Consider the following 10,743-nt stretch of genomic DNA (forward strand, 5'->3'; position numbering starts at 1 on the left):
ACATCTTTAAAAATGAAACAGCTGATCATTGTATAAAGAATAAAATAGCAGGGGTGACACAGTAGCTCAGTTGGTAGAGCGTTCGTTTTTCAAAATGAGCTCCATCTCAGAATTGTCACAGCGGTCGTTTTTTTGGCATTGAGTATTTTTACGTTAACGCATTATACTTATATACTTTCCCTTTGGTACCTTTTTAATTGCAGGACTTTTTTGTGCCAGTATTTGCATTATAATTAGTATTTTGCAGAGTGATGATACTACTTTTCCTTTAGTAAATGATCTGAATACTTCCTCTACCACTGCTGAACAGTAACTCCGTTGTCCTGCATGATTTCACACAAATATTAAGCTTGTGGGATGCCGGTTTCTTCAGTTTAACATATAAACTTTATTTGAATGACTGTTTGAAAAACACAATTTAAAGATACAATAGTTAGGGAAACACATGGAACATTTTTGGTTACCTCAGATTGAAGAGGGAAAACTGAAGTAGTAAACAGGCATATTATCTTTCATTTTGTATTATTGGTCTTGGATCTCTCTTTTTTGCCTGAGCCTCTCCTCCTGTAATGTGATGTCCAGGGCTCTGAGCTGTTTCAGGAATCCATGATTGGGCAGGATGCAGCGGCGCTGTCGCACATGCTCAATAGCGTCCACCACTGATAAGCTGTGTTGCATCATCAGATATGCCAAGACCAGAGTTGCAGACCTGCTCCGACCCATCACACAGTGCACCAGCACCTTGTCTGGGAGACAGGGAAGAAAAATCGCTGTTATTTACAGTAAATTAGTGTATACTATTTTACAGCAGAATACTGTGTATTTAGCCGAAACATAGCCAACAATGTACTGTAGAATATCACATTAGCCAACCATGTACTGTAGGAAATGACATCAAAAGCTCTACATGTCTGTCTCTTAATGCAAAATGGAATAGATTTACTTGGGGGGGGCGGCAAACAGTTTTGAGATTTGGACCTTGAGCTTTATGCCAACCCATTTTTACTTACTCTGTGGGTGACTGAGGGCGTCGTGAATGAACTGTGTTGCTGGGCAGAAGTACTGGGAGATGTTGAAGGTGGGTTTGTCATCGGCCTCCACACCAAAGTACTGGATGTCCATGTCACAGTAGTAATCGGCGCCAGTCAGCACATTATTAAACTTTCCCTCTGCTGCGTTAAGGACATGTGTAATGCCCAGATCCCTCAGGCCAGGACACTCCAGAGCTGTTTTCCTGCAACACACAGATTCAACATGCAGCTGCCACCATGGGCTCTGACACTTGTACTCTCTGTGTGCATGTACTCACTCATCCCCGATGTAGAGACTGGGCCAGACCTGGTTGACATGTGCGTACTGAGCCCCGTTACCAGCCCAGAACAGCTGCTCCAGGTCTAACGTTCCCGGTGTGATGTAATCACTGTCTGGGTCGACCCGCACCGCTGTGTACGGGTTCCTGCTTCTGGACTTCACCACAGCGGAGGACATGGCTCTCCTCTGCCGCAGAGAATACACACACACAGCCCTGAACTTCATCACAAACCAAAAAAGAATATCTGCAGATGTGATATGAACACCAGGTTTATTAGATATACAGTCCTAGAGTGGCAACGGTAAGTAAAGTAGTAGATTAGTCAGCAGAAATTGAACTAGTAACTTTTTCTACAATTGTTTAACTGTTTGAGGTGTTCTTAAACAAAAATCCTACAAAAATGTCAGTCTCTTCAAAGTGAATTCTTGGTCCTTTGAGTCAACATAAGATAGAAATCACAAAAGGGCCTTTATGATTATTTTCTGACATTTTATACATAAAGCAATCAATGAATTAATCAAGGGAAGAAACACCAAGTTAGTCGATTGCAAAAATGTTCATAAAAATTGACTATACTACAGTATGCCACCCTGTATGACAGAGATAAGGAGGATCCAGCGAGCAAATTGATTTGAAAAATAGTAAGTTGATTAATCTATTGAGAGATCAATCCATAACTTTAAAATAAACAATACTGTAGGCCTGTGTCAGCTTAAACTAAATTGTTCTTAGATACGTTACTTGAATTTACAATAAAATTAGAATGACTTCTCTTAAAAAGAGTTAATTTGGTGTGGCACATTCTATACATTTAAATTCAGTGACCTCATGCAGTAGTCACTTATGTGGTTCTTTGGGTTTTCTGGGGGCGAACCTCACTCATCATCAGCTGTTTGACGTAATTCAGGCACTCCGCGGCAGGCGTCACCACAACGGACAGGTTTAAGTGACAGAGGCATAAGCGAGAGTTCTTGTTAACTGCCATGTCTTATCAGTATAGTTTTGTCACCCCAAAAGTGTCACATAAGGATTGATATGAAATACTAATAACTCAGCTAACTCTTAGAGTTGAAGGACTTCTCTTTGGCAACCATAAATATATGTCGACAAAAAGCACACGCACAGTGAGGACTGATGTATGACGAATTGTCGCTCAGCTACCATCATACTTTCTGTCAGTATTAACAATGAACTATGGCAGAATAATAAACAGAAATACTGAATACTAGATGATATGAAATGAATATGTAGATGCTTCATTTATTTTGTCTCCAGAACTTATACTTGTTTTATTTTTCTAGGTTGCAACATAGATTACATGTGAAAGAGGGAACCAGTTGAGAAAGCACGTCACAAACATCTCAGAAAGATACCTTTCAAGTGCTTCTTGAAAACCTGTATTACATTTATTAGCAAATCTGTTTAACTTTTTTTTTTTTTTTTAAATGAATCATTTCCTTTATTTTGATATTCATGAAACTCAGTTTCTAACTGGAGTGATCATGAACCATCACGTGCACATCCACAGTCTCAGTTTCAGTCTATACCTGTTGTCTTGGCTGTACTTTAGTGCTCCTTTCTATACCGAGCTCTTAATGCATCCTCCTCAGACTGAGTGGTTTGGAGTCAAACAGTCCTGTGTCCCAGGATGATTATACTGATGTCTTGCTCTATTCTACAGGTTGAATGTTAGAATAAAGTGATAAGAAAGCTCAATGGTAAAAAAAAAAAAAAAAAAAATACTCACCTCTTTCTCTTCCTTGTGTTTAAAGATTTATATCCGTTCTTGAGCAAGATCACAGAGCAGCACCTCAACTTTTCCTCAGGGGACATGTGTGGCCTGTGTGTGTGTGTGTGTGTGTGTGTGTGTGTGTGTGTGTGTGTGTGTGTGTGTGTGTGTGTGTGTGTGTGTGTGTGTGTGTGTGTGTGTGTGTGTGTTTGTGTGAAAGAGAGAGAGAGAGACAGGCAAACAGACCTTAAGCATTAAGACGGAAAGACAGATCTGGAATGGTAACTGCTCTCTCGGGCTCTGTGTTTAAGACGATATTTTTAGGCCATCCGGCAACAACACCTGCCCTCGACAACGTCACACACACACACACACACACTCACACACTCAGGCACTCGCAGCCACACGCAACACACATGCTTTCTAAAATCCTTCCTAATGTGATCTGAGTCCTCTAATGTGACAGTGATTACTTTCCCTTCGCCTGTATGGTGGAGAATCGCACTAAATCGTGAGAAAAGACAAATAGAAGTTTCACAGGAGTGGCATGTGGCAGTTATTGTCATTATGAGAGTGTCGGTAATGTCTGGACAGGTGTGGAACATTTGTCAGTGCAGAGAGTTATTTCTGGAGACATAAAACTTAAAGCATTCAGTTGTTGCATACTGATTGTTGTCGGGGCGGAGATCATCATCTGAGCTTTACTTGTAACAGAGAACACACACATGACTTTTCAGTCCATCAGATTTCATTGTTTTTACAGAAAACGTGGATTCAAATAAAACAGGTGCCTGACAAAGGTGACAGGTCATGTATTCGTGGTCACGATGCGTCAGTGTGGCCCTCCTCTGTGACCTGTCTCCTCTGCTGACTGAGGCTCAGCTCCAGCTGTCTGAGCTGCTCCAGAAACCCAGAGTTGGGTCCGATGTCTCGGTTCAGACGCACGGCGATGATGGCCTCTGCCAACGACAGGCCGTGGCAGATCATCAGGTATGCAAGAACCAGGGCTCCGGAGCGACTGACACCCATGGCACAGTGGACTAACACCTTCCCTGGAGGAAAGATGGATTAGTGTATTTATTACACACTTGAGCAGAGTAAAGGAGGAAGAGTATGTATAATTCTTCAGCAGTGACATGCAGCCACTTGTGAAAATCTCTTTATTACCATTAATCTTTGCAAACTCACCATTTCTCTTCAGAGCGCTGTCCACGAACTGTGCAGCAGATTTAAAGAAAGGTCGGAGGTCAAACTCCGGATGGTCTGCAGCTTCAACGCTGTGGTAGTCCACTTTAAGGTCACTGTAGAACTGCTGACCTGTGTTGATCCGGTGCCGACCTGCTGCAGCATTCAGCACGTGAGTCACGCCCAGAGACGAGAGTGTGGTCTTATTTCTCGCCACAGACCTGCACACACACACACACACACACATGCAAGCTGATTCATTCATATATATTTTTAACAGCATTACAATCTGATTTTTCTACTCACTCATCTCCGATGTAGAGGTTGGGCCAGACCTGGTCGACAGGTGCCACCGGCTTCCTGTTTGTCCACAGAATTTGCCTGAGCTCTGTCAGAGATGGTGTGCCCTCCTCCTCTGAGTGACCTCTGTAGCGATAAAGATGTGTGTGTCTGCGTGCGTGTGGTGACGTTTCTGGCTCTCTGTGTGTGCGTGTGTCTGTGCGTGTCTTTACAGTGTCGCCTGGGCCTGTCGTCGCCTCCGCCTCTCCCTCTCCAGGCTCATGTCGAGGCCTCGGAGCTGCTGCAGGAAGCCTGGGTTCGGACAGATGTCTCTGTGCGGCCTGACAGCAGCCACCGCCTCCTGCAGCCTCAGGCCCTCCACAATCATCAGGAAGGCCAGCACCAGAGTGGCAGAGCGGCTCACACCCATCAGGCAGTGGACGAACACCCGTCCTGCGGAGGAACATTTGCTGTCAACTTGAACACCGGATATGTGGCAAAACGTGACATGTAAGTGTGACCGACTTGCCTCCCATGGCCAGTGCAGCTCTGATGTACCGTGCGGTGGGGTAAAAGAAAGGACTAAGAATGAAATCTACTGCATCGTCAGCCTCCACCCCATAATAATCCACCTCCATGTCTCTGTAGAAACGTGGGCCGGTGTTGACGCAGAGGAAGAGGCCGGCGTTGGGCGATGAGCCATGAGCAGCATTCACAATGTGAGTTATGCCCAGACTGTGGAGAGTGCCCTTGTCACGAGCAGCCACCCTGAAACCCGACCACACAGTCACGTCTGTAGGGGTGAAGGATGTTTATACAGATGTGCGCGTGAGTGTGTGTTGGTGTGTGTGTGTGAACCCTACTCGTTGCCGATGTAAAGGTTAGGCCAGACTTGATTGACGTGTCCAGTGGGTCGTCGGTCGGCCAGCAGGAAGTCCTGCAGCTCCGAGACAGATGGAGGTTCATATGGTGGATCCCTGAGAGACATACTGACACACACACACACACACACACACACACACACACACACACACACACACACACACACACACACACACACACACACACACAATGCAATTGCAATTAGTCAGAGCCCAAAGGGACATTTTCCCATTTTTATGTTTGGGCCAACCCATAATACAAACTTTAAAAAAAAACATTGAAACTAGATTAAAATTAAGCTGAGGAAATGTTGATCATCCTGAACCTCGTATGACCTAAACAAACAACTGTGTGTTCATATTTGGCGGACCCCACCACCTTTCTAGCTTAAAACAGTGTCCAGGGGACATTATTTCCTCTGAGAACAGCTTGTTTATTCAGTTATAGAGAAAATAAAAATGTTTGAGTTTGTATTATTACCTCATTAATATATTAGAATTATGAGTTTGAATTTATTTCCCAAACCACATAAGCCCCCTTGTGTAAATGCAAAAGCAACAAAAAATCAAATTTGAGAAGCTGTAACCATAAAATGTTTTTACAGGAAAAATGAACCATTATCAAAGGAGTTGCTATTTAATTTTCTGTCCAGCCCCAATTTGATCAGTTAAATAGTCATTTCTGCAGTGGGTAGTTACATTTAGATTTCATAAGGCCTATGTGTAAGTAACATCTGTGAAATATTTAAAGGTGCAGTATGCAAAATTTCAATGTTAACCATAAAAAAATGAACTCAGACTATTCACAGGCAAATAAATAACAGTTTTGACATTATAATGACTACATATTACCCATCCCAGTCCAAAGTTCATGTGCTAGCTATGTAGAAACCAAGTTTTTAATTCTCAGTTGTCAGTCTGAACCACTAGCTGCACGGCGGTCTGAGCCAATTGGCTAGCTGCAGTAAGTACCTGAAATCAGTGCAGTACTTCAGTAAATGTGCTTGACGACATTCCACCATGCACCAACAAAATGCATATATTATCCGTTCATCTTGTTTGAGGTATGCTCTGTCGACGTTAAGTAATATTAAAGTTTTCTTTACAATGTAAACTTCTCTCAGTGACCTTTTTAGAAAGTTACACATCATCATCTTCACTGGTGAAGACAGGCTGAGCAAACAAACCTGGAAAAATATGCCAAAACAAACCGGTTTCCTCTCTGACTCATGCAGACTTACCTCGCTTTGAGGCGGTGCAAACTCTTCTCCTACTGTGCTTGTTCTTATTTCTCCACAAACACTCACAGCCACATATAACTGTGGCCCGTTTCCTTTTATAACTCCGTAATCAAACACTCATCAGTGACAAATCGCCCTGCGGAATGTATTTATCGGTTCAGGCACTTTAAAAACATAATTCTTTAATTCATGTTGGTTGCATGGCAGAGTTGCCAATTTTTCTTTTGAACAACAATGTGGCATTGTGCTGTGAACTTTAACATTAGCTCGCTCGCTTAGTTTCCATGAGCGCAGGCTGTTACATAACACACCACTGTGTTGTGTGTGTCCCCGTGTTGCTACCCAGCAGCTGAGTAACACCAGCTGGTCTGCTCCTTTAAGAAATATGACCGGGCTGTGAATAACACTCACCAGTGACGCGCTAACCTCGGCGCCATTTGTTGTGAATTATCTTTCATAAATCACACATGTAGGTTGTGCTCACAGCATGCTGTTGGAAGAAAAGCAGACGGTCTGTTTTCACTCCTACAGACTACTGTTACGTACAAGAGTGACAGTCGACATGGCACGAAAGAAATCCCTGATCTAGCCCAACAAATGTGATCATTTTGTCTTCATCATCTTTTATATGCAGTATATATCTTCTGAATTTCTTTATCATCAATGTATAATGACGTACGTAATAAGCTACTAGATGACTAATGTAATAATAGTGCATTTTAATGATACATTTGAGGTTACTCACCTTATCAAACTGTACTATATCAATACTTTGCTCTCTGGAATAGTTCAATCTTGGTTAAATCATAATAGTGTAATGTGTTTTCTTTCAGATAAGAAAGTCTTCCCCAATGCAATATGATTCTGCCGAAGCAATAAACAAACTCGGAAGAGAGAATAACAATAATATTAAAAGGATCAGTTACCCAAAAATGGCTCGATGGCTTGTCGGGCAAAACCCAAGTCTCCAGAATTGTTTTGAAAATGATATCATCTGTTTTTGAGCTGAAATCTTCACTGCAGCTGCCAAATCAAAACCGTTAACACATCTACAGTAGCTACACGAGCTCGACCATGTGTTGAGGGTGTCTATAACGCCTTTTCACATCCATTTGGGATCTCTGGGCGTCTGGACAAGCTGTATGGAGCCATTTCATTTTCTCTTTGTTTTTTTTACATTTTAAAACAAGTCCCCCTCTGCCCCAGTTTTTGAGGCAAATGCTGCAAGACCGTTTTACTGTGAAGCTCAGGAAATGTTTTGAAGAGTACTAAACTTCACCTGACTCTAAATCGACGTGGGGGTGAGTCGATAAGGGCTGGATTTGCATTTTTTGGGTCAACCTATCCCTTACGCAATGTCATCCATCCAGTCAAAATAGTCAAATAAAATATCTTCGATGAAAGGAGTCATAAAAAAATGTATTTACAAAGCTTGTGGACACTGGCAGGAAACATTTGAATACAGTTTGAATATGAAAAACAAACTGCAGAGAAAAACAACACTGGACTTTGATATTTACAACATTTCAATACATGTGGACATCGCTGCTGTTCCCAGAAGTTAAAAGCTAGACGGCCTCAGGGATCACGCCTCTTACTACACCATACACATTCTGATAGCAAATCCTTATTTACAGATATTTCCCATACTGATCAGAGTGGAGAATAGAGAGAGAGAGGTGAATAATGTGATGATGGAGGTGATAAACGAGAGCGAGGGACATCAGAGAAGAGGACAGAACCTCCGTCTGAGCGCCAGCCGTTCATCCAGCTTCAGGAGGAGAGACAGGAAATTCCGGTTGGGGTAAATGGCTCGTTTTTGGACAACGCCCTTCAGAGCATCTCTCAGGGAGAGACGCTGCCGCAGCATCAAGTAGGCCAGCACCAGAGTGGCCGATCGACTTACACCCATGATGCAGTGCACCAGCACCTTACCTGTAGGGCGGGATTTGAAAGGAAATAGAGAAAATGAACACAACTGTATACTTTTTGATGGGACAGAGGGCGTCACATGGTGTACTAATAATGTACTGTACCATCTTTGCTCTTCAGGCCTTTATGTATGAAGTCAGCTGCTGCTTTGAAGTACTGACTGAGATCAAAGTGGTCCGAATCCTCTGCTGGGATCCCAAAGTAAACGCAGGTGTTCCCATAAAAGCTCTGGTCGCCGATGCTGCCCTGCTTGGAGTGCGCTGCGTTCAGGACATGAGTGATTCCAAGCTTATGTAATGTCTTTCTGTTCTGTGCTACGGCCCTGGAAATCACACAAAACAAAAACAATCACAGGGAATAAAAAGGAAGTATATGAAACAGTGCCATGGAATATTACCATGCATTTTAAACAGGCTGCCAAAACCGATCAATTTCACTCTTGCGGGGCTCATGCAAGGGACTCTCCACACACAAGACACTCACACATTTCCTATGTACAGGTTGGGCCAGACTTCATCCACTGGTGTGAGCTCAAGGGAGCTGGAATCCAAGATGAGCTCAAGCTCTTTAATGAGCACCAGGTCCTGTCGCTGGCTGCTCCCTGACATTCTCCCCAGACACAGAGCTGCTCCTCCAGCAGACCCCAACACTGCTGCTGCTGCTGCTGCTGCTGTCTGCGTCCACTGTCTCTTCACCGCCACAGTCTGCAGCAGCTCAGTGAGAGACACGAGCAGGTGGCCGCTTGAATGCCGCCTGCCTCCAAAATTAGCTCCCTGTGTTCGGTGAGCTCTCTCTGACTGGATGCAGTTATACAACGTGGCTGTTGCATTGATCGCTCTGTTCCCTGATGCCAAAGGGACTGTCTGTCTTTCACCACCGAGGTCACATCAGGAGAGGACGAGGGGAGAGGGGGGATGAGCACAGTCCATTAGTGTATACATACAGTAAATGGTACAAATGGAGACAGTGCTGCATGGTGTAAATGGGGACGTCTACTCACTAAGGGAAGACAGCGCTACGGATGCATGTTGTTCATTTTGCCTCCTCAATCAACCCTTCCTCCCGCAGTCTTCGGTCCAGGGCGATAAGCTGTCGCAAGAAGCCTCTGTTTGGGAAAATCCAGCGTTTCTGTTGCACACAGCGCACAGAGGACAGAAGACTGAGGTGGTGGCAAATCATCAGGAAGGCCAGGACCAGCGCAGCAGAGCGACTCACACCCACAGCACAGTGAACAAACACCTTACCTGGAAATCATAAAGATATAAAGAATATAAAAGAAGTTTAAACATGTAGAGCCACCTCTGACGACATGTGTGGCATCTCTAAAAGTACCTCCCGATGTCAGGGCCTGGTGAATGAACTCAGCGGCAGGGTGGAAGAAAGGTGAGAGGTCAAACGTTGGCAGGTCGTTGGCTGGGACTCCGTAGTATTTCACTGTGGTTCCATAAAAATCGTCGCTGCCCTTACAGCACAGTTTCCCATGCGCCGCGTTCAGGACGTGAGTGACGCCCAGCTGCCAGAGCCCGAGCTTGTCATGAGACATAAACCTGTCACGAAATTTCATTAAAGGATGAGCTCACCCAAAAAGAATTAAATTCGCTCGTAATCTTCTCACCACCAAGCCGACTGAAAGAGGAGTGAAGTTTCATATTCCAAATAACATTTTTTGGAGCTTCACAGCAAAACAGCGCTGCGCCGTTGAACTTATCCTTTGATGCAACGACTCAAAAAAAACAAACATGTAAACTTACATCAGACACTAGACACTCACATGTCTCCTAGATACAGGTTCGGCCACACCTCGTCTCCATGGCGACAGGAGCGTGGAGCTGAATGTAAAACCTCCTCCAGCTCCTGGAGAGACGGGGTCCTCCATGTCCTGCTTGAATCCTCTGTCGCACACTTTCCCCCGTCTTCTGGGTCTGTGTTGCTGACATTTTCCCGCTCAGAGTCACATCTCGCCTCCGATTCAGCACCTGAGACTGATTTTCTGTCCATCATTTCTAAGTTAGAGGGTTCAAACGGCACTGGTCTTTCCTTCTAAATCACACCGCTGTCTGTAGCCTTCGCCGTGGTTGTTGCATCACTGAGACCTTGACAGTCAAAAACAGGTGGTGCAGTTTGGCAAACACTCTCAGCCAGACTCTCCACTCTCTCTTTACTTTGATATCACTTGACTGGAAA

General features: G+C 44.1%; 4 protein-coding genes across 7 annotated transcripts; all 4 read right to left on the bottom strand.

The window, feature by feature from the left end:
- Nucleotides 1-250: 250 nt before the first annotated feature.
- On the bottom strand, nt 251-3,197 carry LOC119033941 (dual specificity phosphatase DUPD1). 2 transcript variants are annotated; one of them, XM_037124566.1, is made up of 4 exons: nt 3,060-3,197; nt 1,310-1,497; nt 1,011-1,234; nt 253-746 (listed from the first exon to the last, which is right to left on the bottom strand). In XM_037124566.1, exons 2-4 carry the CDS (start codon nt 1,486-1,488, stop codon nt 523-525), a joined length of 627 nt encoding a protein of 208 aa, XP_036980461.1. In that variant the 5' UTR covers nt 1,489-1,497; nt 3,060-3,197; the 3' UTR covers nt 253-522. The 2 variants fall into 2 exon arrangements, with proteins under 2 accessions (XP_036980459.1, XP_036980461.1); XM_037124564.1 differs by lacking the exon at nt 3,060-3,197 and having other exon boundaries at nt 251-746; nt 1,310-1,548.
- On the bottom strand, nt 1,309-6,677 carry LOC119033939 (dual specificity phosphatase DUPD1-like). Its single transcript, XM_037124561.1, has 8 exons — nt 6,628-6,677; nt 5,369-5,494; nt 5,035-5,273; nt 4,739-4,958; nt 4,533-4,652; nt 4,230-4,447; nt 3,060-4,093; nt 1,309-1,743 (listed from the first exon to the last, which is right to left on the bottom strand). Exons 2-7 carry the CDS (start codon nt 5,491-5,493, stop codon nt 3,864-3,866), a joined length of 1,152 nt encoding a protein of 383 aa, XP_036980456.1. The 5' UTR covers nt 5,494; nt 6,628-6,677; the 3' UTR covers nt 1,309-1,743; nt 3,060-3,863.
- A 1,350-nt stretch (nt 6,678-8,027) lies between these two features.
- Nucleotides 8,028-9,421, bottom strand: zgc:153981 (dual specificity protein phosphatase family protein). The gene is made up of 3 exons (XM_037123061.1): nt 9,043-9,421; nt 8,664-8,881; nt 8,028-8,562 (listed from the first exon to the last, which is right to left on the bottom strand). The coding sequence occupies exons 1-3, from the start codon at nt 9,165-9,167 to the stop codon at nt 8,351-8,353; spliced, it is 555 nt and encodes a 184-aa protein (XP_036978956.1). The 5' UTR covers nt 9,168-9,421; the 3' UTR covers nt 8,028-8,350.
- Nucleotides 9,281-10,702, bottom strand: LOC119033229 (dual specificity protein phosphatase 13-like). Of its 3 annotated transcripts, none has more exons than XM_037123057.1 (4): nt 10,331-10,702; nt 9,892-10,106; nt 9,560-9,803; nt 9,281-9,422 (listed from the first exon to the last, which is right to left on the bottom strand). In XM_037123057.1, exons 1-3 carry the CDS (start codon nt 10,558-10,560, stop codon nt 9,592-9,594), a joined length of 657 nt encoding a protein of 218 aa, XP_036978952.1. In that variant the 5' UTR covers nt 10,561-10,702; the 3' UTR covers nt 9,281-9,422; nt 9,560-9,591. The 3 variants fall into 3 exon arrangements, with proteins under 3 accessions (XP_036978952.1, XP_036978953.1, XP_036978954.1); XM_037123058.1 differs by having other exon boundaries at nt 9,290-9,426; nt 10,331-10,598; XM_037123059.1 differs by lacking the exon at nt 9,281-9,422 and having other exon boundaries at nt 9,560-9,687; nt 10,331-10,598.
- Between the last annotated feature and the right edge of the window lie 41 nt (nt 10,703-10,743).

The sequence above is a fragment of the Acanthopagrus latus genome, chromosome 15, assembly GCF_904848185.1.
Source record: "Acanthopagrus latus isolate v.2019 chromosome 15, fAcaLat1.1, whole genome shotgun sequence".
In the NCBI taxonomy this organism is placed as follows: Eukaryota; Metazoa; Chordata; class Actinopteri; order Spariformes; family Sparidae; genus Acanthopagrus; species Acanthopagrus latus.